This window comes from Dipodomys spectabilis, unplaced genomic scaffold (genome assembly GCF_019054845.1).
Source record: "Dipodomys spectabilis isolate Male_0828 unplaced genomic scaffold, ASM1905484v1 ptg000038l, whole genome shotgun sequence".
Lineage (NCBI taxonomy): Eukaryota > Metazoa > Chordata > Mammalia > Rodentia > Heteromyidae > Dipodomys > Dipodomys spectabilis.
In genome coordinates this window covers 1,254,634-1,275,603 of record NW_024870715.1, presented here as the reverse complement: position 1 = coordinate 1,275,603, position 20,970 = coordinate 1,254,634, and the positions used below count along the sequence as shown (strand labels likewise).

Genomic DNA, 20,970 nt, shown 5'->3' with positions numbered 1-20,970 from the left:
CCTTGAAAGATAACAAGAATATTTTAAGGCATAAAGCTAGAAGACTGCTACAGAAATTAATTATACTTGATAAAAACTCAAACAGCTTAAGTTTTACTAAGATTTAAATAATGAAATAAAGTTCATGTTTATAATTAAATCTCCCCACCTTCTCTCCTCCCACCATTATAAAAGAAATCTGTAACTTACACTTATTCTATAAAATACATACATAAACACACCGAAAGAGCTCTAAATTGTTTTTGTCAGTACTAGGGTTTGAATTCCAAGCATCACACTTTGATTTGCTACCCTGCTCAATTCTTGCTGTCTTTTTGCTGGTTAGTTTTGGAGACCTTTGAAGAGTTTTCTGCTGCAGGTAGCTTCATACTCTGGTTCTCCAGACCTCAGCCTCCTTATTAGCTAGGAATTCAGATGTGAGCTACCAGCAGCCAACTCTAAACTGGTGAGCTTGATTGTTATGTTTTTCCCTATCAAGTTGGTATGAGACATTTTTAAAGGCTTCATAACTTTTGTAAGGCTTTGTCTTATTAAACTAGAAAATCTGTATTTTAAAATGTAAATTATAAAAATTCTACTGCGTTACACTATATATTATTTGATATAAAAAGCTCAATTGCTATGTGCATTTTAGAAAATACATTATCAAGTAAAATGAGTAAACGAAAATTAGATCCAGAAAAATCAGCAGATTATTTTACTTTTCATTGCTTTTGTTTTGGTTGTTTTCCCTCCAATTTCCTACAGATTAAAAAGGTTAGGGTAAAGGAAGTAATTAAGGTAAGGAAAAAGGCAAAATTATTCACTATCAGCTGTAAAGAAAATATGTAACTACAGAAAACTTAAAAGAGAACAAGATGTTTTCAAAAAGTTTGGCTGTGGTGAACAAACCCTTTACACAGCAAAAAAACAGAAACATCAAAATTAAATGTATGACATATCAGCCACATATTTATTAAAATATTTATATAAAAATTCAAATTTACTACTTAGAATTGTAACTAACAAGAACCGGAATTATAAACTAGCCAAGTATATCTAGCATCTTAAACATTTTTTTTTCCTTGGGTTGGGAAGGTGGCTCGGTGGTAGAGTGCTTGCCTTGCATGCCTGAGACCATGGGTTTGATTCCTCAGCACTACATAAGCAAAAAGAAAAAAGCCGGAAGTGGTGCCGTGGCTCAAGTGGTAGAGTGTTAGCCTTGATCTGAAGAGCTGAGGGACAGCGTCCAGGCCCAGAGTTCAGGCCCCACGACTGGACACAAAAAAAAAAAAAAATTTTTTTCCTGAAACTGATTTTGAATAAATGGTATTATCATTTTCTGTACATTGTGGTTTAGCCAAATATTTGAAAATTCACTATGAACTCATGGACATTTGATACCAAGTAAAAGATATTAACATTCTTTCATCCTACAATGATTAAATTAGAGAACAGCTACACATTTTAGAATATATGTGCAGAGTTCCCAGTGCAAGGCCTAACACTTGGCTGTTTTCTAGCAAGTGGTAGTTTTTAACAGTTGCTAAAGTTAAGCCATGAGAACTCAATAGTCTTTCCTGTATTTAAAACTGATTTTTTTGTAAATTATTTCCTGTTTCTAGAACTGTACACTTTATGTTAAATTTAAGGAAGGTGAGCTGAAGTGACCTATAATAGAAACAGCTTCACCTAACATTAAAAACAAAAATAAATACGAAGAGAAGCAAAATGTTCCAAAGTCCCTAAGACAATTATACAAAGAGCTTGCCCAACGCCTTCTCTGAAGATCATATATAATGATCTCCAGCATTTTATACAACATCAAATGTGCAATATTAAGATGTAATTTCATGTCTTCTGCAATATAAACAAACATGGTAGCTAAATTTTGTACCTTCCTCTGCTCTTGAACCTTCATGATCAGTCATTCTAGTAGAGGCTGACCTAGACTGATTAATGATTCCTGAAGGGATGTGGGGCAGCTCATCATCTCCCAGATCAGCTATCATGTCGCAGAGTTTTGTCCTGTTGACCCCTGTAAATTAATGTCAGCAGTAGAGGTTCACTTAATGGCTACTGCCTGACTTGTTAGCAGCCTTAGTAAAGCAATTACTAACAAAACAATCTATAAAGAATTCCAACTTATTAAAATATTTTCCATATCATCCCCCCAAACACATTAAGATTTTAAATATTTACTATTCTATAGTTATCTGTATATCTTAAAAGACATTTTAAACAAAGACGGGAAGAGTGACAGAAAAGAAGAATGGGAGAGAATGGAGAGAAAGCAACTTCTATTATATTAAATGCAAGTTATGTAAGCTCACAGACACAGAAGTTACCATTATTTTAACAAAGGCAAATTTTGGTGCTAAAAGTTACTAGTTTTACTAGTGCAAAGAATAAAACATAAGCTTTTCCAACTTAATTCACTGTTTAAAAAAGTGAAAGAAACAAATACAAAGACATTTATAAGGGTGCAACAAACAATTAACTTTCCCTGGTATCTTTCTGGATATTTTCCTGTAAGTACAAATTTACTTTAATAAATCAACTCCAATTTTACATTTGTTAAAACTGTTCAAAGTGTTTTTGTGTCTTTCCAGATCTGCAAACACTAGTTGTCCCCTGAGTTCTCTCAATTTCTCATAATATGAAAAATCAATAGTCATAAAACCATAACTTTCAGCTACTCCCTAGATATAACCAAGTCCAAATCATACAAAACTCAAAGGCTTCCACAGTACTGTGGGAATTCTTTGATCTGATAACTTCAGGAATGGCACACAAATTTATTTTGAACCATGTAATTTGAAAGAAAATTTTAGCCTTAAAACTGACAAAATATATCCACTAACACAACATTAATCGATTATTAAACTACTATGGTTATTCTATCATGATTATTAAATCAGTGGCTAAATATTAATTGTTCTACATACAGGAAATGATCCTTATCTATAGACCCATAACAAAATGGAAGGGCAATGAGAGGCTAAGACAGGTAGAATTTTATACATTAGTTTCATTTTATAGTAATTTCCTAGCTTCTTTGAAATGTTTACACAGCTTCTAAATATTTAACACTGAAGTCTGAATTTCCTAAAAACATAGTAGGGTAAATTGCTGTTACCTGAACTGTTCCCTTGCCAGTGAACTGACCATGAACAAATTCCTTAATTAAAAAAAAAAAATGCTGGCCAGGCACTAGTGGCTCAAGCCTGTAATCTTAAGCTACTCAAGAGGCTGAGATCTGAAGATCATGGTTCAAAGCCAGCCCAGGCAGAAAAGTCTGCGAGACTCTTATCTCCAATTAACTACCAAAAAAAAAAAAAAAAGCTGTAAGTGGAGCTGCAGCTAAAGTGGTTGAGTGCTCGGTAGCACCAAGGCCCTGAGGTTAAAGCCTCAGGATGGACACAGACGGGGACACACACACACCACACACACACACACACACACTTAAAGCCTCAGGATGGACACACATACACGCATGCGCACACACACATGCACAGAGCTAACTGGATACCAACCATTTATTAAATTCAACAGGAAAATAAAACATTACTTCCAAACAAATAACCTCTCATTTACAGTAACTTTTCTACTTGAACAATTATCACCATAGCCAGGCGCTGGTGGCTCACTCCTGTAATGCTAACTACTCAGGAGGCTGAGATCTGAGGATCATGGTTCAAAGCCAGCTGGGAAGAAAGTCTGTGAGACTCTTATCTCCAATAAACCACCAGAAAACTGAAAGTGGCTCTGTTACTCAAGAGGTAGAGTACTTGGGGAGGGCAAAGGGAGTAAGGGTAGAGAAGGGAAAAGCTCCAATACCATCAAAAAAATAAAATTCTACAGGCAAATCTTAATCACACTACAGTTAAAAATTCCACTATTTGTAAAATACTGGGAGGGTGGAAAGCTGTTGTTTTTGTTTCTTTTTCTTATTTAAAGAATCATTCTGTAAAGCCTAGTGCTGGTGGCTCTCAGGAGGCTGAGATCTGAGGATTGCAGGTCAAAGCCAGCCTAGGCAGAAAAGTACTGGCACAACACGCACACACAACCCACATACATACCAAAAACTCCTTTATTCAAATACATTCTTTTTTTTTTTTTTTTTGGGGGGGGGGGGGGGGGGGAGTCCAGTCATGGGGACTGAACTCTGGGCCTGGGCGCTGTCCCTCAGCTCTTCAGCTCAAGGCTAGCGCTCTACCACTTGAGCCACAGCACCACTTCTGGCTTTTTTCTTTTTGCCTATGTGGTGCTGAGGAATCAAACCCAGGGCCTCATGCATGCAAGGCAAGCATTCTAACCACTGAGCCAACTTCCCAGCCCAAGACTCACATTCTTGTAGCAGGGCTTTTTGGTTTTGTTAAAGGTAAGCTCTACTTGCCTTCTGTTTAATTTAAGTATTACAACCATTAATTTTTCAAGTGAGAAATGTCGATTTACATCTTAACTTTTTTGGGGCCAGAGATATCCTGAAACCAAGAACCATATGCCTTACGACATGATTTAGATGTTTTTCCTCTGGAAAGTCTCCAACTAAAAATTGAATGTATTGTAGAACAGGCCAATGACCAATGGTGGCAGAAGTAATATCAAACTATGTGTTGATGTGTTGGCTCAACTACTCAAGATGGCTGTATAGACCTGTAATCCTAGCCATTCAAGAGGCTGAGATCTGAGGGTTGGTGTTGGTGTTCTGGAGTATCCATGGAGCCTTCAAATAAAAATTCAGATGGGCTTTGCAGAAACTCTTAGCCAACATTTTATGGCATACAAAAAACAAAAACAAAAAAACTGAGTAAACTACAATCAAATTGCAAATGAATTGGCTTAAAAGGAGACAAAATCCTTACCACTAGTGCATCAGATTTTTTTTTTTAAAAACAAACCATAGTTTTGTGCTACTGGGTAATGTTAGGTTAGAAAGTGATTATCTGCAAAATGTTACAGATTCCCAGATCGCTAACTAAAAGGACAGATCTTTAAGATTTGGCCTTTAGAATGCTTTTGAATTCCTATGTGTCAGCTCAAACTGACAGATTTTCTTTCTGGTGATTATCAAGCATTTATTCTTTTGACTTGATTACTTGCTCCTGTTCAAGTGAACTTATTACTGTAGCTGAAGTCATGTACTTGCCAATTAACTATTTTCTATTCCAAAAGAATCATTTTTCAAAATTATCATCATTTGCTGAGCAACCAAAATTGTCATTCTAAACACTTTGGGTCAAGTTTAAACTAAAATCTTGTACTAAATCTTGTAAATGGTTCATAATCTGATTTTATTTGTTCTATCCAATCTTTTTTTTTTTTTTTTTTTTTTTTTTGCCAGTACTGCGGCTTGAACTCAGGGTCTGGTCACTATCCCTGAGTTTCTTTTGCTCAAGGCTAGCACTCTATCCCTTAAGCCATAGTGCCACATCAGGCTCATGCGGATTTTTCTGCCTGGGCTGGCTTGGAACCACAATCCTCAGATCAGCTTCCTGAATAGCTAGATTACAGGCATGAGCGACCGGTGCCCGGCTAGAAGTTATTAAATATTAAAAATAATTTCACAAGAATTGCTATCTATCGTAACAAAAAGATATGTTTCAGATGTGAATAATCTTCCTGAACACATGAAAGAAAAATAGGACATAAATATTAAAAACACTACTGTAATATAAGGATGCCAAATTATATCTTTATTATTATCAATATTCACCAAGTAGCACAGTGCCAACTTTAATCCTAGCTTCTCAAAAGCTGTCAAAAGATGAAAAAAAGACTTCATAAATTGAAATCATAGCTTTGCTATACTTTGCTGAGCATCTTTCAATTGTCAACTTGTTTTGCTCTTTGGTGCTGGGACTTTTAAATCTAAAGCCTCACACAAGTCAGGCAAACACTCTACCATTGAGTTATATACGCTTAGTCTTTAAATTTTCTTTTTTTCCTCTCTTTTTTTGGTCAGTCATGGGGCTTGAATTCTGGGCCTGAGCACTGTCCCTCAGCTCTTCAGCTAAAGGTGAGTGTTCTACCACTTGAGCCACAGTGCCACTTATGGTTTATTAGAGACAAGAGTCTCACAGATTTTCCTACCCAGGCTGGCTTTGAACTGGGATCCTCATATCTCAGCCTCCTGAGTAGCTAGGATTATAGGCGTGAGCCACTGGCACCCAGCTTCCCAAATTTTCTTTCTAAACTCATTTATTATTCTTATTTTATTTTGCTTTATGTTTTGGCAGTATTGGGGTGTGGACTTAGGACCATGCAATTTGTCCAGATGGTACTCTACCACTTTAGTCATGACTCCAGCTGGTCATGGAAATATAGTCTTGTGGACATTTTTGCCCCGGATAGCTTCAAACTACAATCCTCATGATCTCAGCCTTCTGAGTAGTTAAGATTACAGTTGTAAGCCATCAGCACCTGACTACTATCTACTTGATATTCTAAATATTTTTTAAAATGCAATAAAATATTTCAAATAAAAAATGTGAAATGTGATTAGCAGTAATGAGAAAGTTATGATATTCATGTAATAAAACAGTAAATATAATATTTTGAATAATCACTAAGTATAATTAAAAAGCAGCTCCTCCTTGCTCATGTAATTGTAACCCCTCTGTATGATATTTTCACAATTAAAAAAAAAAAGCAGTTCCTAATTACTGCTGGAATTTATAGTAGAAATACCCAAGAAAACTTCAAAACTATTAAATATAACCTACCTACCTACTTCTTAACCATGACTTCCAATTATATGTTTCTAAATAAACTGCAGTACAATGAAAGCACCGACTATGCTTACAGATGGTTACATTGTTTTTAAATTCACATAATCATGATATTTATCTTTGTATACCTTACATAATTTTAAGCAAAATAATATTTTTTAATAAACCCAATAACCTGTCATACCCACATACAAATACTGAGAGATTTATGGTAAACTTACTGTTGCTACCCTTCTAGTATATCTAATTTTAAATTCAATCTTTAATATAGTCATTGTGGTTGGGATTATAAATGTTCCCAAAAAGTTTGGGCCTAGTTGATGGAATTATTGAGAGGTGGTAAAAACTAGAAGTAGGAGCTTAGTAAGTCATTGGGGGAGAGTAAGGAGAGTTTCTGTGGGACCCTATTGGATTCCTCTATCTCTGCTTCCTGGCTACATGAGGTAAAGCAGCTTTGCTTTACCAAGTGCTCTCTGCTATGATGGACTTACTCCTTTATCACAGGCCCCAAATTAAGGTACTAAAAAACTATGAGTGGAAATTTCTATTGAGCAAAATGAATCTTTCCTCATTATTTATTTTTGAGCTAGGGTTGAGCCAGGTTGGCCTCAAATTCTGGACCCTGCCTGCATTAGCCTCTGGAATGGTGGTATCACAGGAATGATCAGAAAACGCAGCTTTGTTCTTCTTCGTGTTTATGTGTATGTGTTGTACGGAGTACCAGTAGTGGAGCTTTTAAGTCAGGAGCTTGAATTTTCCCCTTAGTCATTTCACTCATAGCTGGCACTCTACCACTTGAGCTATACTTCTGGTATCCATTTTTTTGCTGGTTAATTGGGGATGAGAGTCTCTTCTGATTTTTCTGGTTGGCCTAGCTTCAAACCAAGATCCTCAAATCTGAGTAGTGAGGATTATAGGTATGAGCACTGGCAATTAGTTCTAGAAATTTCTTCTTTTAAATTAAAAAGAAACCCTAAAACAAACATTAGAATTTATAGTTTGATACCATCTAAAGCTTGATAATCTACTGGGAGTCTTGGAATGTATTTTCTTAAACTTCATCTGCAAGACAGATTCAGAGACATTTTCAGATTGAACTTTATATTCAAGAGCAAAAGGTTTTAATTCATAAAACTTCATAAAGGAAATATTCAAATATTATTTCATATTCTTTAAGATACTGTTTAGAAACCTCATCCATATACCTACTTTTATGACTATCCTTAAAGATAGTGTCATTGGGTGAGTGCTGGTGGCTCATGGCTTGAATGAAGTTAGTCCAAGCAGTAAAGTCTGAGACAATCTCCAATACCTCTAAAAAGTTGGAAGTAAAGCTATGGCTCAAGTAGTAAAGTGCTACCCTTAAGCAAAAAAACCTCAGGTCAGTCAAGCCCAAGTACCAGCACCAAAAGAAAAAAAAAGTACTGATACTTGCAGAAGTATTCAAAATTAAAAGCAATATAAAATTTAACTGATGGGGGCTGGGAAGGTGGCTCAGTGGTAGAGCGCTTGCCTTGCACGCCTGAGGCCCTGGGTTCGATTCCTCAGCACCACATAAGCAAAAAGAAAAAAGCCAGAAGTGGCGCTGTGTCTCAAGTGGTAGAGTGCTAGCCTTGAGCTGAAGAGCTGAGGGACAGTGCCCAGGCCCAGAGTTCAGGCCCCATGACCAGAACCCCCCCCCGCCCCGCAAAAAAAATTTAACTGATGGAGGCTATGTTACATCTACAAAATGAAATATCTGACTAGCAAAAATTCAGACTTTAGAAACATTAAAAAACAATTTAAATAATATATTGTTGAAAACACAAAAAAGTTTATGCAGTTTTTTCCAAAACTTTATGAAAAGATGAATGGATATATGTTAAATACTAGATAGTTAATTTCAAAGTAGTAAGAAAAAAAGGAGAAATTCACTTCAATCTTTATATTCCTACTTGTGTTCTTGTATTTTCTGAGAAACAAACCTATGTAATTGTTTTTTTTGTTTGTTTTTTTTTTGGGGGGGGTCCGGTCGTGGGGCCTGAACTCTGGGCCTGGGCGCCGTCCCTCAGCTCTTCAGCTCAAGGCTAGCACTCTACCACTTGAGCCACAGCGCCACTTCTGGCTTTTTTCTTTTTTGCTTATGTGGTGCTGAGGAATTGAACCCAGGGCCTCGAGCATGCAAGGCAAGTGCTCTACCACTGAGCCACCTTCCCAGCCCCAAACCTATGTAATTTTTAGTAATTTTGGACAAAGTTAATTTTTAAGATGTAAAACCAAAATTAAAGGAGAGTGAAAAATAAAACCCGTCTAAATAAGGTATTATTGAGATCTGAGAGCAAAGAGACCACAGATCCTGATTTAATCACACTCCCTTTCACTCATTTCACATATTATAGGATCTAAATGTTGTTTCACGGGTAGCGTGTTTTGGAAGAGCTGAAGAAATAATCAGAATGGTAATTAGCTTAAAATTTTGTTTCTTTATGGTATGCTAAAATGGCATAAATTTAAAACTGTTGTATATATCCCTACTGAAAAAACAATAAATTGGAATTTTATGAAGATTGAAATTAATTGCAGTTCAACTCAAGTATTTCTTAAACATGTTCTTAAAATTTTAAACTTGTAACTGAAAAAAAAAATACCTTGGGTGTATTTATTATCTACCCTCTATCCTTTTTTGTTACAGTACTGTGGCTTGAATTCAGAGCCTTATGCGCTCTCAGTTGGCTTTTATTTTCTCCCCCTGACAGTTGTGGGGCTTAAATTCTGGGCCTGGGCGCTGTCCCTAAGCTCTTCAGCTCAAGGCAAGTGCTCTACCACTTGAGCCACAGCACCATTTTCTGGTGGTTAATTAGAGATAAGAGTCTCGGGCTGGGAAGGTGGCTCAGTGGTAGAGCGCTTGCCTTGCATGCATGAGGCCCTGGGTTCGATTCCTCAGCACCACATAAGCAAAAAGAAAAAAGCCGGAAGTGGTGCTGTGGCTCAAGTGGTAGAGCGCTAGCCTTGAGCTGAATAGCTGAGGGACAGCGCCCAGGCCCAGAGTTCAGGCCCCACGACTGGACCGCCCCCCCCCCCCAAAAAAAAAAAGAGTCTCACAGACTTTCCAGCCCAGGCTGGCTTTGAATCACTATCCTCAGATCTCAGCCTCCTGAGTAGCTAGGATTACAGGCATGAGCCACTAGTGTCCCATTCAGTTGACTTTTTTGATCATGGATGTGGTCTGCAATTTGAGCACCATTTCCAGTTCAATATTTTCCTGGCTAATTAGAGATAAGAGTCTTGGATTTGTCTGTCTGAGCTGGCTTCAAACCAATCATCAGATCCCAGCCTCCTGAATGGCTAGGATTTTAGGCCTAAACCACTGGTGCCTGTATTACTTTATTTCTAAGCTTCAAAAGGATCTAGGTCCCTTATCTAAAAATTGAATATAATACTTCTATTTTAAGTTAGAAGCAACATCAATTAATATTTTCTAAAGAAATCTTTCACAGATTAAGGGAGCATATGATAACATATAAAATAAAACAGATAAAATAGTCCAATATTAAGATGAACTACCTCACTTCTTAAAAAACCTTAATCCTAAAAATCAAATACCTTTTTGCTATGCTAATTCAATCATGCAATAGTACTTTCATATACAACATGCATACTCTATAGGTAAGTGATGTTAAAACTGAACATATCAGCATGGTAATAAATTATTATTTCTAAATATAATAAGCAAATCATAATATGCTATGAAACTCATTAAAGAATAAGATATCCTTTTATTCACATGCAGTAACATAAATTAGCATAAAAGAAAATGTGTATAACAGGCAAAATGCTCAAAACTCCACTTATACCTCTACAGTAATAAATAAAGTACTCAAAAAAACCTTTTTGGGGGGAGGGAGGCCAGTCCTGGGGCTTGAATTCAGAACCTGGAAACTGTCCCTGAGCTTCTACATTATACCCACCTACCATTTTACAAATGAATATATTTGTCATCAGAGAAAGGGATATGAAACAATGTCTACAAAGTTTTTGCTTTCATCATACACTATTTTCTCAATAGCTGGCTCAAAGTTAAGATTTCCCAGAAGTAGAGGTATAACTCATATATATGGGTAGCACAGCAGCATTGGCAAGCTAGAGCTCTAGTTCCAGGAAAAAGGAAGGAAGGAAGGAAGGAAGGGAGGGGAAGGAGGGAGGGAGGGAAAAGAGAGAGAGGCTACAAGGTTTCTCTGTTTACCATGTGTCTGAAGACGTTTTTCATGTGGGTGCTTTGAATTTGATTCACAAAAAGGCGATGAATCACTTCTTTGCTCTGTAAAAGCAGCACTTAATACTGCTATAGTACAGTAGTCAAATTATGACATAGTGAAAAACATACCCAGGTACCCAACTATTTCTAGCTATTGGCTAGATAATCTTAACTATCATCACTAATCAGTTCCCTACCCCTGCCCCCTCCTCCCATGGTTTTTCCTTTCTAGAATAGTCAAGAAAACACTACCCATGAGTGGGTGTTATCTGTGGTCATAAACAGAAATTATAATTAAAACTTTCCTACTTATTTTAAGGATTGTAAATTAAGAAATGGAATCTGGATGAGTGTAATCTAGATATAGCTTTTTTAGTGCACACATTATAGATTAATTTATCATTTTTCCCTTTTGAATAATCTTCTACTATAAATTCCAAAGCCAATATTCTTATAATTTGGCAAACTTTTTAAAATTTAAAAAAACTCGATCTTTATGAGTTTTCTCCGCCCCTATCCTAAAGTTATTTTTACTTGAATTAATACATCTTGAATTTTAACCAAGTTTCAATAATACAACAGACAAAGTTTAAAGTTAGTTGCCCCCTTTTTGAAACAACAACAACAACAACAACAAACAGAGTTGAATTATTTTGTCAATATTGACATACAAAAAGTATAATAGTCAGAATCTGAACTTACTCTTCACCCCTTTCTTCCCCTTTCGTTCCTTCTTGTACTGTTCCTTCAGTTTACTTATTAGTCCCTGGTCTACATCCCAAACCTCAGCAGTTGGGGACAGGTCATCTTTATCTACATGCAGCATATTATTAAAAGAAAACAAATCAGCAGTTGGCAATGCAAGCTGTGGGCAGTAAACTGTTATAGCTTTATATAACAAAAATGTTTCAATAGCATGTACTCAAAATACTTTAAAGGTGCAGTCTCAGTTTTGGTACTTACAACTTAAACTAAATGCTCATTTTGTAAATATCTAAACAACAGTTAAATGTGCTTCATTTTTATGTATTATAAATTTGAAGGCTATTATTTCAATGGACTGACAGAAATCTAAAAAATAGATCACTGCATCTTTATAAAAATGTTAATAAAATTATTCAGCCAGCATCGTATAAGCAAATGAATGAATTACATGCGAATTAATCATAAAAGTGCAAGCTGGAAAGGTCAGTGCCATTTCATTGATGAAAGTAGATCATGCACCTTCTGTCACACTAGTTTGGCATGCACACAGTAACTGTACTAATGGAGAAGCATTCTAGTTGGATATAATACACACACATAGTTCCAAAATATGTCTCAAGTAATTAACACAAAGCATTCAAAAAATCCTACCTTTGACCCCACTCTACCCAAATAATTCAACATCTTATTACCTTCTTCCATTGGTCTACAACTAAGATTAGCAAAAAACAAAGCAAAACAAAACTCAAATTCCATTGAAGAATTTTCTTAGAATTGATTTTTTTTTCAGGGTAAGATCAGCAATGATAAGCATGGAAAATTAGAAACGTACTACTACAACTCTGCTAAAAAACGACACCAACTATTTTAGATGAGTAACTCTATGATATTAAGTAAATACTTGTACTTGAAAAATTATTCATAGTAAACTAGAGGAAAACATTAAAAAGATTTTTCACAAACAGCTAATTTTTTATTTTAAGTAAAGTATTGAGGGTTTTACATCATCTGAATTTCTAAAGCAGCCATATTATTAAAGAAGTTTAATACTCAGAGATTAACACCTAGGAGTTTAAATAACTCTGCTATAAAAATTAATCCAAAACACTGAGGCTGTTTCTGTGGAAATGTATAAAATTTTTGTTATCAGTAAATTTTTGATAATTCAGTATATTCTAATTCCCCTCTACCTTCTAGACTTAAAGAATAAAGCTTGTACTTTAAAAGTCCTTTTTTCTTATAGACTGCTATTATGTAGCAAACATAAAATGCTGCCATATTTAAACATCACTCAGATTCACGTATTTACTAGCCTTCGAGTCTCCTACAATTAAGACTTTTCTCTTACTACATCTATGATGATTAGTAGTCAATGTGAAAAGCTAAAACTTTTACACTAATTTAAATAGACTCATTTACATGTAAATGTAAATCTGAATATGCCAATAACAATGTAATCTAAAACCTGTGTACTGTATAATTTATGTACATGTGTGTTAAGTTTTTTTGTAGACAGAATTCTCACTGAAGCCAGACGCTGGCTCTGAAAAATCCTCCTGTCAGCTTTCAGAGTGCTGACATTAAATACTGAGCCACTTGAATAGCTCATGAACATCTTAAACAAAGCTAACAATCCTTACTGTCAACTTGAAGTAAATCAAATTGAAACATTTTGAGGAAATTTTTATATCTGAGACCAAAAACCTCATTTACATGGTACAAAATTTTGTAAGAAAATTAGAAATGTTTAACTAAGATCGCCGAACTGTATTCTACAAGAACTTTTAGTGAGAATGAAGCTGTGAATAGCTGCAGGAACATTAGCAAAAGTGAGTGAAGTGAAAAAAGCAAAAGTGAAAAAAAGATAAGCTTAAGAAAAAAACAAATATTTGCAAGATAATCTCAAATCTAGAAAACAAAGGTCAACTAAGGCAGTGCAAAGAACAGGTTGGTGAATGAATATATGCACAAACAATATCCTGAAACTTGCCTGGTAAGTTACAGCTGATTTGATATTGCTTATAAGAAATAGATAAGAGCAAAAGGGAAGAAGCAGCAAAATCTTCTACATATTAATCTTGTTTTAAAAAATCTAGGGGGAGGGGAATACCAAGAAATGAAGTTGAATCAATCATGGGAACTCTTGTCTAAAACAAAACAAACATGCACACACAAAAAATGTTGACGCCTAATAATCAAAACCACAAAAATATAAAATTCTATCATTGTAATTCTGATTACCAAAGCAGAAGAATTATACAATTCCTAGTGTAGCATAATTTATAACTAATTTTATTTCATACAAATATTAAACAAATCCCCACTCAGGTACTAATTTTATTTTGTAGTACTACAAACATTCAGATATCATACTTTCAAAGAGTAGGAGAAATTAAATATACTTAAAATGGCTAGTCTCCATGAGGAGTGGAGGGGAAGATGTCAACTAAAAATTTGTATATGAGAACATATAATTACTAATATTCAACTCTATCTAATATTAGCTCTCTAATATAGATAATAAAGAAATAAGCTTTCCAAGAAAAAATTTTAGAAGACAAAAGAATTTAAAATTAGAGAAAACTAAAAAGATGCTAATATATAAAATATTACATAAATTATATAACTATGGGTTAATACTGCATTATGTTAGGATAAAGACTTTTTTTTTGGTGCCAGTCCTGGGGCTTGAACTCAGGAACTGGGCGCTGTCTCTGAGCTATTTTGTTCAAGACTAGTGCTCTACTGCTTGAGCCACAATAGACATATTTTGGAGCTAAATTGGAGATAAGAGTCTCAGGAACTTTCCTGCCCAGGATAGTTTCAAACCATAATCCTCAGCCTCCTTAGTAGCAACTGTAAGCCAGCTGTGCCCAGCTAAAAGACTTAATTTGAATTTGAAAATTTGCTCATTTATGCTAAAAAAAAAAAACCCATCAAAGAAAAATAAAAAAAGATGTTTATACATTTGTTGTCTTCAGAAAAACTAACAAAATACTTGCTGAACAAAAATGATGAATTTACAACGTATTATATAAATATCTAGACAGCTTTTTCCTTATGTAAAGAAACTACTTGAACCATTTTGGACTTTTCTCCATCAAAACTGAAATTGCTCAAAGGTTCTGGTGTCATCTGAAAGTAAGAAGCCTTGTTAGTAATCTCCATTTACTTAAGGAGAAATGTTGAGAATAAAAAGGAAATGGCTGCTATTCACTAAGTCCTCTCTTAAAAGTGATTTATAGTAAGATGATCAATTAGCTATACATACTGATATTTTACTATTAAAGAAATAATGCCATTTCATTCTGATTAACTTCCTGAAACCTTTGCTTATCCTTCTGATTAAGAATTAAAGGTCTAGCAACTTTAGGGATGGATGCATAACAAGATTTAGCTAAACAGATCCTCAATAAACTTTATTAAATATATGTAAATATATACTTCTATAATTATATGATATTCAAGACAAATAAATATATTTCTGAATTATTAGAAAAAGATTTTCAACATTTAATGGGCTGCATACAGAAATTAAAATAATATTAAAAATCTTACCGTTTCTTCTGAGCAATAATAAAACATATAGTCATTTTCTTTTCTTTTTCTTTTTTTTTTGTCGGTTGTGGGGCCTGAACTCTGGGCCTGAGCGCTGTCCCTCAGCTCTTCAGCTCAAGGCTAGCGCTCTACCACTTGAGCCACAGCACTTCTGGCTTTTTCTGATTATGTGGTGTTGAGGAATCAAACTCACAGCCTCATGCATGCAAGGCAAGCACTCTACCACTGAGCCACCTTCCCAGCCCCATTTTCAAAACAGTACAAAAATACATTAAATAGTTCAGGCTTTGAATTAATATGTCTCTAAAAAAATGTGCTTATTTCTAAAGATAAGTGAAAATCTAAAAATGAGGCTTTCAAATTATTATAAACAATGACAATACTGCTAATAAAATCCAAATCTTTGGAGAAACAGATTCATTTTTAAATAAAAAGTCCGTGTGTGTGTGTGTGTGTGTGTGTGTGTGTGTGTGTGTGTGTGTGTGTGTGTGTGTGTGTGTGTGTGTGTGTGTGTGTGTGTGTGTGTGTGTGTGTGTGTGTGTGTGTGTGTGTGTGTGTGTGTCAGTCACTTGCTATTAGCAATATTCAGTGTCAACGCATAACATTTTTTTAAGCTAAGCATGTTTCTCATCATCAAAGTACTTTTTAAAAAAATCTAGTAATATATCTTCTTAAAGGTAATTAAATAAGCCAAGTACTGGTGGCTCACACCTGTATCCTAGCTACTCAGCCGGCTGAAGAGTTGAGGGTCCAAGTTTGAAGCCAGTCAGGCAGTAAAGTCTATGAAATTCTTATCTCCAATTAACCTCCAAAAAGTCAAAAGTGCTGCTGTGGCTCAAGAGGTAGAGCAATAACCCTGAGCACAAAAGCTCAAGGTCAGCATCCAGAGATCAAGCCCCAGGACATAGGTGTGCTTGCGCACGCGTGCACACACACGCGCGCACGCGCTCGCATGGGCGGATGGACGGACAGACACACTTTAAATTTAAACTTTTATGTACTAACAAAGCCTGTAAAACTCCAATAAAGCTGATTTCTACTGTTCTATTATGTAAAATGCTGATATTAAGTGACAACTGAATGAACATCAATTAAAACTTATCAATAAAAACTAGACATCAGCTATTATCCTACAATATTTTTATGCTTTTATTGTATTTTGTACTGCTTTTCTTTCTTTTTTGGTGTCCATATGGGGCTGGAACTCTGGGCTGCAGGCTCTTGTTTGGTATTCTTGCTCACAACTTGTGCTTTTCCACTTGGATCACATCTCCACTTGCAAACTGCTGGCTAATTGGGGATGAAGTCTAGTGGATTTTTCTGCCCAGGCTGGCCACAAACCATAACTGTTTCAGTCTCCTAAGACAGTTGATGCAGGAATAAACCACCAATGCCTGGCTTCTAGTGAGGATTTAAACTCAGTACAGATGAAACTGTTTGTCTCTTTCATGAGGTTTTGGATTATATAATGTCTCCCAATAATAAGGAGTATGTACTACTTTGAAAACATGGTCCCTACCATTTCTACATTGAATATTATATGTAAAAACATTTAATTAACATTAAATTATGCTTAATATGGGGCTATCAGTATCAGCAGCAATAAATTAGATAATGTGTCTGTTTCCTAAGAATTAAAATTCTCTTGAAGCCTAGATTACCAAATTAAATAACAGGAATGTTTAAAAATGAGTGATGCTAGAAGAAAAGTGCTAAAAAGAAAGAATTTTTATATTAACTGAATATTTCAACATTAAATCAAGATGAATTTCAAAAATCAAAAGCAGTATTGATCAAGTTAGTTATCAAATCTAAGTAAACTAACATAAAATAACTTGTAATTTATTCAATGTCCCTTTCCTTGCTCTTATTTTACCTGTCACCATACATTCACATACATACATCCATATACAATGTTTAATAACAATCCATCTTGAAAATTTTGATTTCCTCCCACCCCCAATTTCTTTTAAATCACCTTACCCCATTCTGTGCCATCTCCTGAACTCCGTGCTTCTCCAGCTCCTTCACCGTCTTCAGCAGTCACTAAAAAATCAAATTCCTTCAATGCTTCCTCAGTATCAGGATCATCAGTTAGGTCAGCTGCTAAACCTTCATTACCTATCTGTTAATAGAACATAAATCAAGAATTATTTTTATACTGTTTTATACTGTTTTTATACTGTTTTAAAGGGCTCCTTTAATGTTTTCATATAGAACACAGACACATTCATTTTTAAGTTCTTGGATCAAAAGTTTAGATTTAATGTGTAATTCACAAGGAAAACGAGGTTCAATAGTATAGCACCAAGACCATTTGTATGATGTGAGCTAAGCAACATAGTACTAATGGCTGAAATGTTATTAAGAGTTAACTATTTAGGTCAAGCATGCATGGTGGCTCAGGCCTCTAATCCCAGTTACTCAGGAGGTGAAATCAGAAGGAATGAATGCATTTTGAGGCCATCTCATGCAAAAAGTCACACCATCTCAACATATCAGCCAGTATGATGGTGCACACCTGTTAATACTAGCTATCTAGAAGGCATAGGTAGGAAGATTGCAGTCTGAGGCCATTCCTGGGCAGAAAAAATTAGTGGTAGAGTGCTTGCCTTGCATGCATGAGGCCCTGGGCTGGAGTCCTCAGGCCCTTATAAGCAGAAAAGGCTGGAAGTGGCTCTGTGGTAGAGCACTAGCCTTGAGCTGAAGAGCTGAGGGACAGTGCTCAGACCCAGAGTTCAGGCCCCACGACCAACAAAAACAAAAAAAACTTTTTGCCCAATTAGTGAATAATGTTACAAATAATTTCTTCTATACCTTCAAGTGACCTGTTAAAAACAATTAAAAAGAATGTAAAAAATAAATTACTTACTTTGTGTTTATTCATTCGATGTTTATCTTTTCCTTCTGGGATGCCTTCAATCATGTCATTTTCCTCTTCTTCATCACTGTCATCAGCATTTTCTAAAAAATTGAATGTCTCAAGAACATCACCAGAGGGTCTGTAGAAAGAGAAAAAAATGATTACAACTACTACAATGGGAAATTCTTCCTTTCTATTTTAACTCTTTCTTTACAATATGTTACGAGATCAAATTCAGGGCCTCACATGTGAGGCATGCACTCTATCACTGAGGTCACTACAACCCAGTCTTCTGGTTCCTATTATAAAACTATTTGAAGACAGCTACACAGCCCAGCATCAGTGGCTCACTCCTGCAATCCTAGCTACTCAAGAGGCTGAGAGATGAGGATCACGCCGTGGTTCAAAGCCAGCCTGGAAGCCGGGCACTAGTGGCTCATGCCTATAATCCTAGATACTGAGGAGACTGAGATATGAGGATCATGGTTCAAAGCCAGCCCAGGCAGAAAAGTCCGTGAGACTCTTATCTCCAATTAACCACTAGAAAATCAGAAGTGGTTCTGTGGCTCAAGCAGAAAAGCACTTGCCTTGCACTAAGAGCGCAGGGACACCGCCCAGGCCCAAGGTTCAAGTTCCATAACCAACAAAAAGTGGCTGGGAAGGTGGCTCAGTGGTAGAGTGCTTGCCCAAAAAAAGCCAGCTGGGCAGGAAAGTCCATGAAACTCTTTATCTCCAATAAACAAGCAGAAAACTGGAAGCGGCTCTGTGGCTCAAGTGGTAGAGCATTAGCCTTGAGCAGAGGGACAGCACCCAGGCCCAGAGTTCAAGCCCCACAACCAACCCAAAAAAAAAAAAAAAAAATTAGCGTATCAATTATAGAACAACAACAACAAAATACAGCTTTTTTGGTAAATGAGGATTTACATTTTGAATTTTGACGAATTATATACTGCTGTCCTTTAGAGTCTCTATCAAGCGATAAAAGCCTGTTTTCAGTTTTTAAATTATACTGATATAGCAACATAAGCATGGCTTTAAAAGTCAATAAGAGGGGTTGGGAAGGTGGCTCAGTGGTAGAGCGCTTGTCTTGCATGCCTGAGGCCCTGGGTTTGATTCCCCAGCACCACATAAGCAAAAAAGAAAAAAGCCAGAAGTGGCACTGTGGCTCAAGTGGTAGAGCACTAGCCTTGAGCTGAAGAGCTGACGGACAGTGCCCAGGACCAGAGTTCAGGCCCCATGACTGGACCCAAAAAATAAAAAAAAAAAAAAAAAAGTCAGTAAGAACACAACCTAGAAAAGAACACTTGAGCCCAAAGCTCTGCTCTCTGAGACAATAATAAAAGAATTGAGAGACTATTAGGAGAGTATAAAAGTCTATAGGTGGGGAGAAAATCATTTTAAGTCATATAATTAAATCTCAATAAAAATCAGTGATAACAATCTAGCTCATTATTGTTTCAGAATTCTAGAAGTCAGAAGACTGAATCACACAAAACCTTTTGCCCTCAAGTTCCACAAGGTTAGCATAGGGGAAGAATCAGATGGATGCTGCAAATGAAGAGTGTCTAAATCACAGCTTCTGTGAACAACTGTTTGTCACCTTCCAAGGTTGTTATATAAACATTCCTAGAGAGTCCAGACAATCAGGGTTTATGTTTGGAAGATGTTACATATGTGAGCAATCTGTGAGGAAATGCTTCCCACATACATATGTATGTATATTTACATACACACATGTACAAAAAAAATAAGGTAGTGCTATAAACCCAGGAGGGAGAATGACTAAAATTAAGGAATGAGTTTAGAATATAGTTCAGAATGTAGTTGGAAACTTATAAAAGGTAGGAAGAAATGTGAAGAACTACAAGGCTGAATGCAGAACAAATATGAAGTTGGACTGTAAAGAATAAAGTATTGTCAGATCACTTCAGGGCTCTACTGAAATTATGATGCAAAGCCATTATCATGTAGTAGTATCATGTAGTCAGTAGATTTTTGTTAGAAGTTCTGCTACAGCTGATTCTGTAAGCTCACGCCTATAATCCTAGATACTTAGGAGGCTGAGATACCAAGATCTCAGGTGACAGTCAGCCTGGGCAGGAGAGTCCATGAGACTCATCTCTAATAAACTTCCAGAAGGAAGTGGAGCTGTTGCTCAAGTGGTAGAGTGAAAGCCTGGAGCAATAGAAGCTCAGAGCCAACACCCAGGCCCTGAGTTTAAACTCAAGCAGGCATGCACATGCACACATGTACATAAGCACACATGTGTGCACACATACACAAAAGTTCTGCTATAAAATAGTTGTGGGAGTCTGAGTACAGGTTCAAAGCTACCCCAGGCAGCAAAATCTATGAGATTCTTATCTCCAATTAACCACCAGCTGGAAATGGTGCTGTAACTCAAAATGGTAAGAGCACTAGCCTTGAGCACAAAAGCTCAGAGACAGCACCCATGCCTTGAATTCAAGCAGCCCCCTTCCCCAACATACTTGTGGGAAATAGCAACAAAGTTCTAAATAATTTTACCTTATGATAAGTAAACTAAGTCTCCAGGGCCACTCTCCACTTATTTTTGTTTGTGGAGGAGAGAGGGATGGAGGAGATACCTGAGCTTGAACTCAGGGCCTTCCACATGCTATGCATGTAGTAATTGAGCCATACCTTCCTTCTTTATCTTTGATACCTACACAAAACAGCCAACCCACTTTGAAAACTGTTTTAGAAGTTTCCTATGTTGTTTATTTTTCTTCTAAAAAACATACTTTGACTGCTACTTTTTCTTTTTGCTGATCCCCAGTTTGGAACTCCCAGCCTGGAGCTTTCTCAGCTTACTTGCTCAGCTGGTGTTCTACCACTAGAGCTACACTCAGCCTTACTTTGGATTTTAAAAATCATTT

General features: G+C 36.1%; 1 protein-coding gene across 6 annotated transcripts in view; it reads right to left on the bottom strand.

Annotated features, from left to right (window-relative positions):
- The window catches only part of Strn3 (striatin 3), a 99,588-nt gene that overhangs the window by 20,741 nt on the left and 57,877 nt on the right, over positions 1-20,970 (bottom strand). For 3 of the 6 annotated variants that reach the window (XR_006147121.1, XR_006147120.1, XM_042677384.1), the window contains exons 6-9: positions 18,083-18,212; positions 17,194-17,335; positions 11,650-11,760; positions 1,877-2,017 (exon numbers count right to left, since the gene is read on the bottom strand). Coding sequence is in view for 4 of the 6 variants with exons in the window: in XM_042677384.1 (XP_042533318.1) it covers positions 1,877-2,017; positions 11,650-11,760; positions 17,194-17,335; positions 18,083-18,212 (524 nt within the window). In the remaining 2 variants the exon portion in view is untranslated. The remainder of the gene's footprint in view (positions 1-1,876; positions 2,018-11,649; positions 11,761-17,193; positions 17,336-18,082; positions 18,213-20,970) is intronic. The other 3 variants (XM_042677386.1, XM_042677385.1, XM_042677387.1) reach the window with 3 other exon arrangements.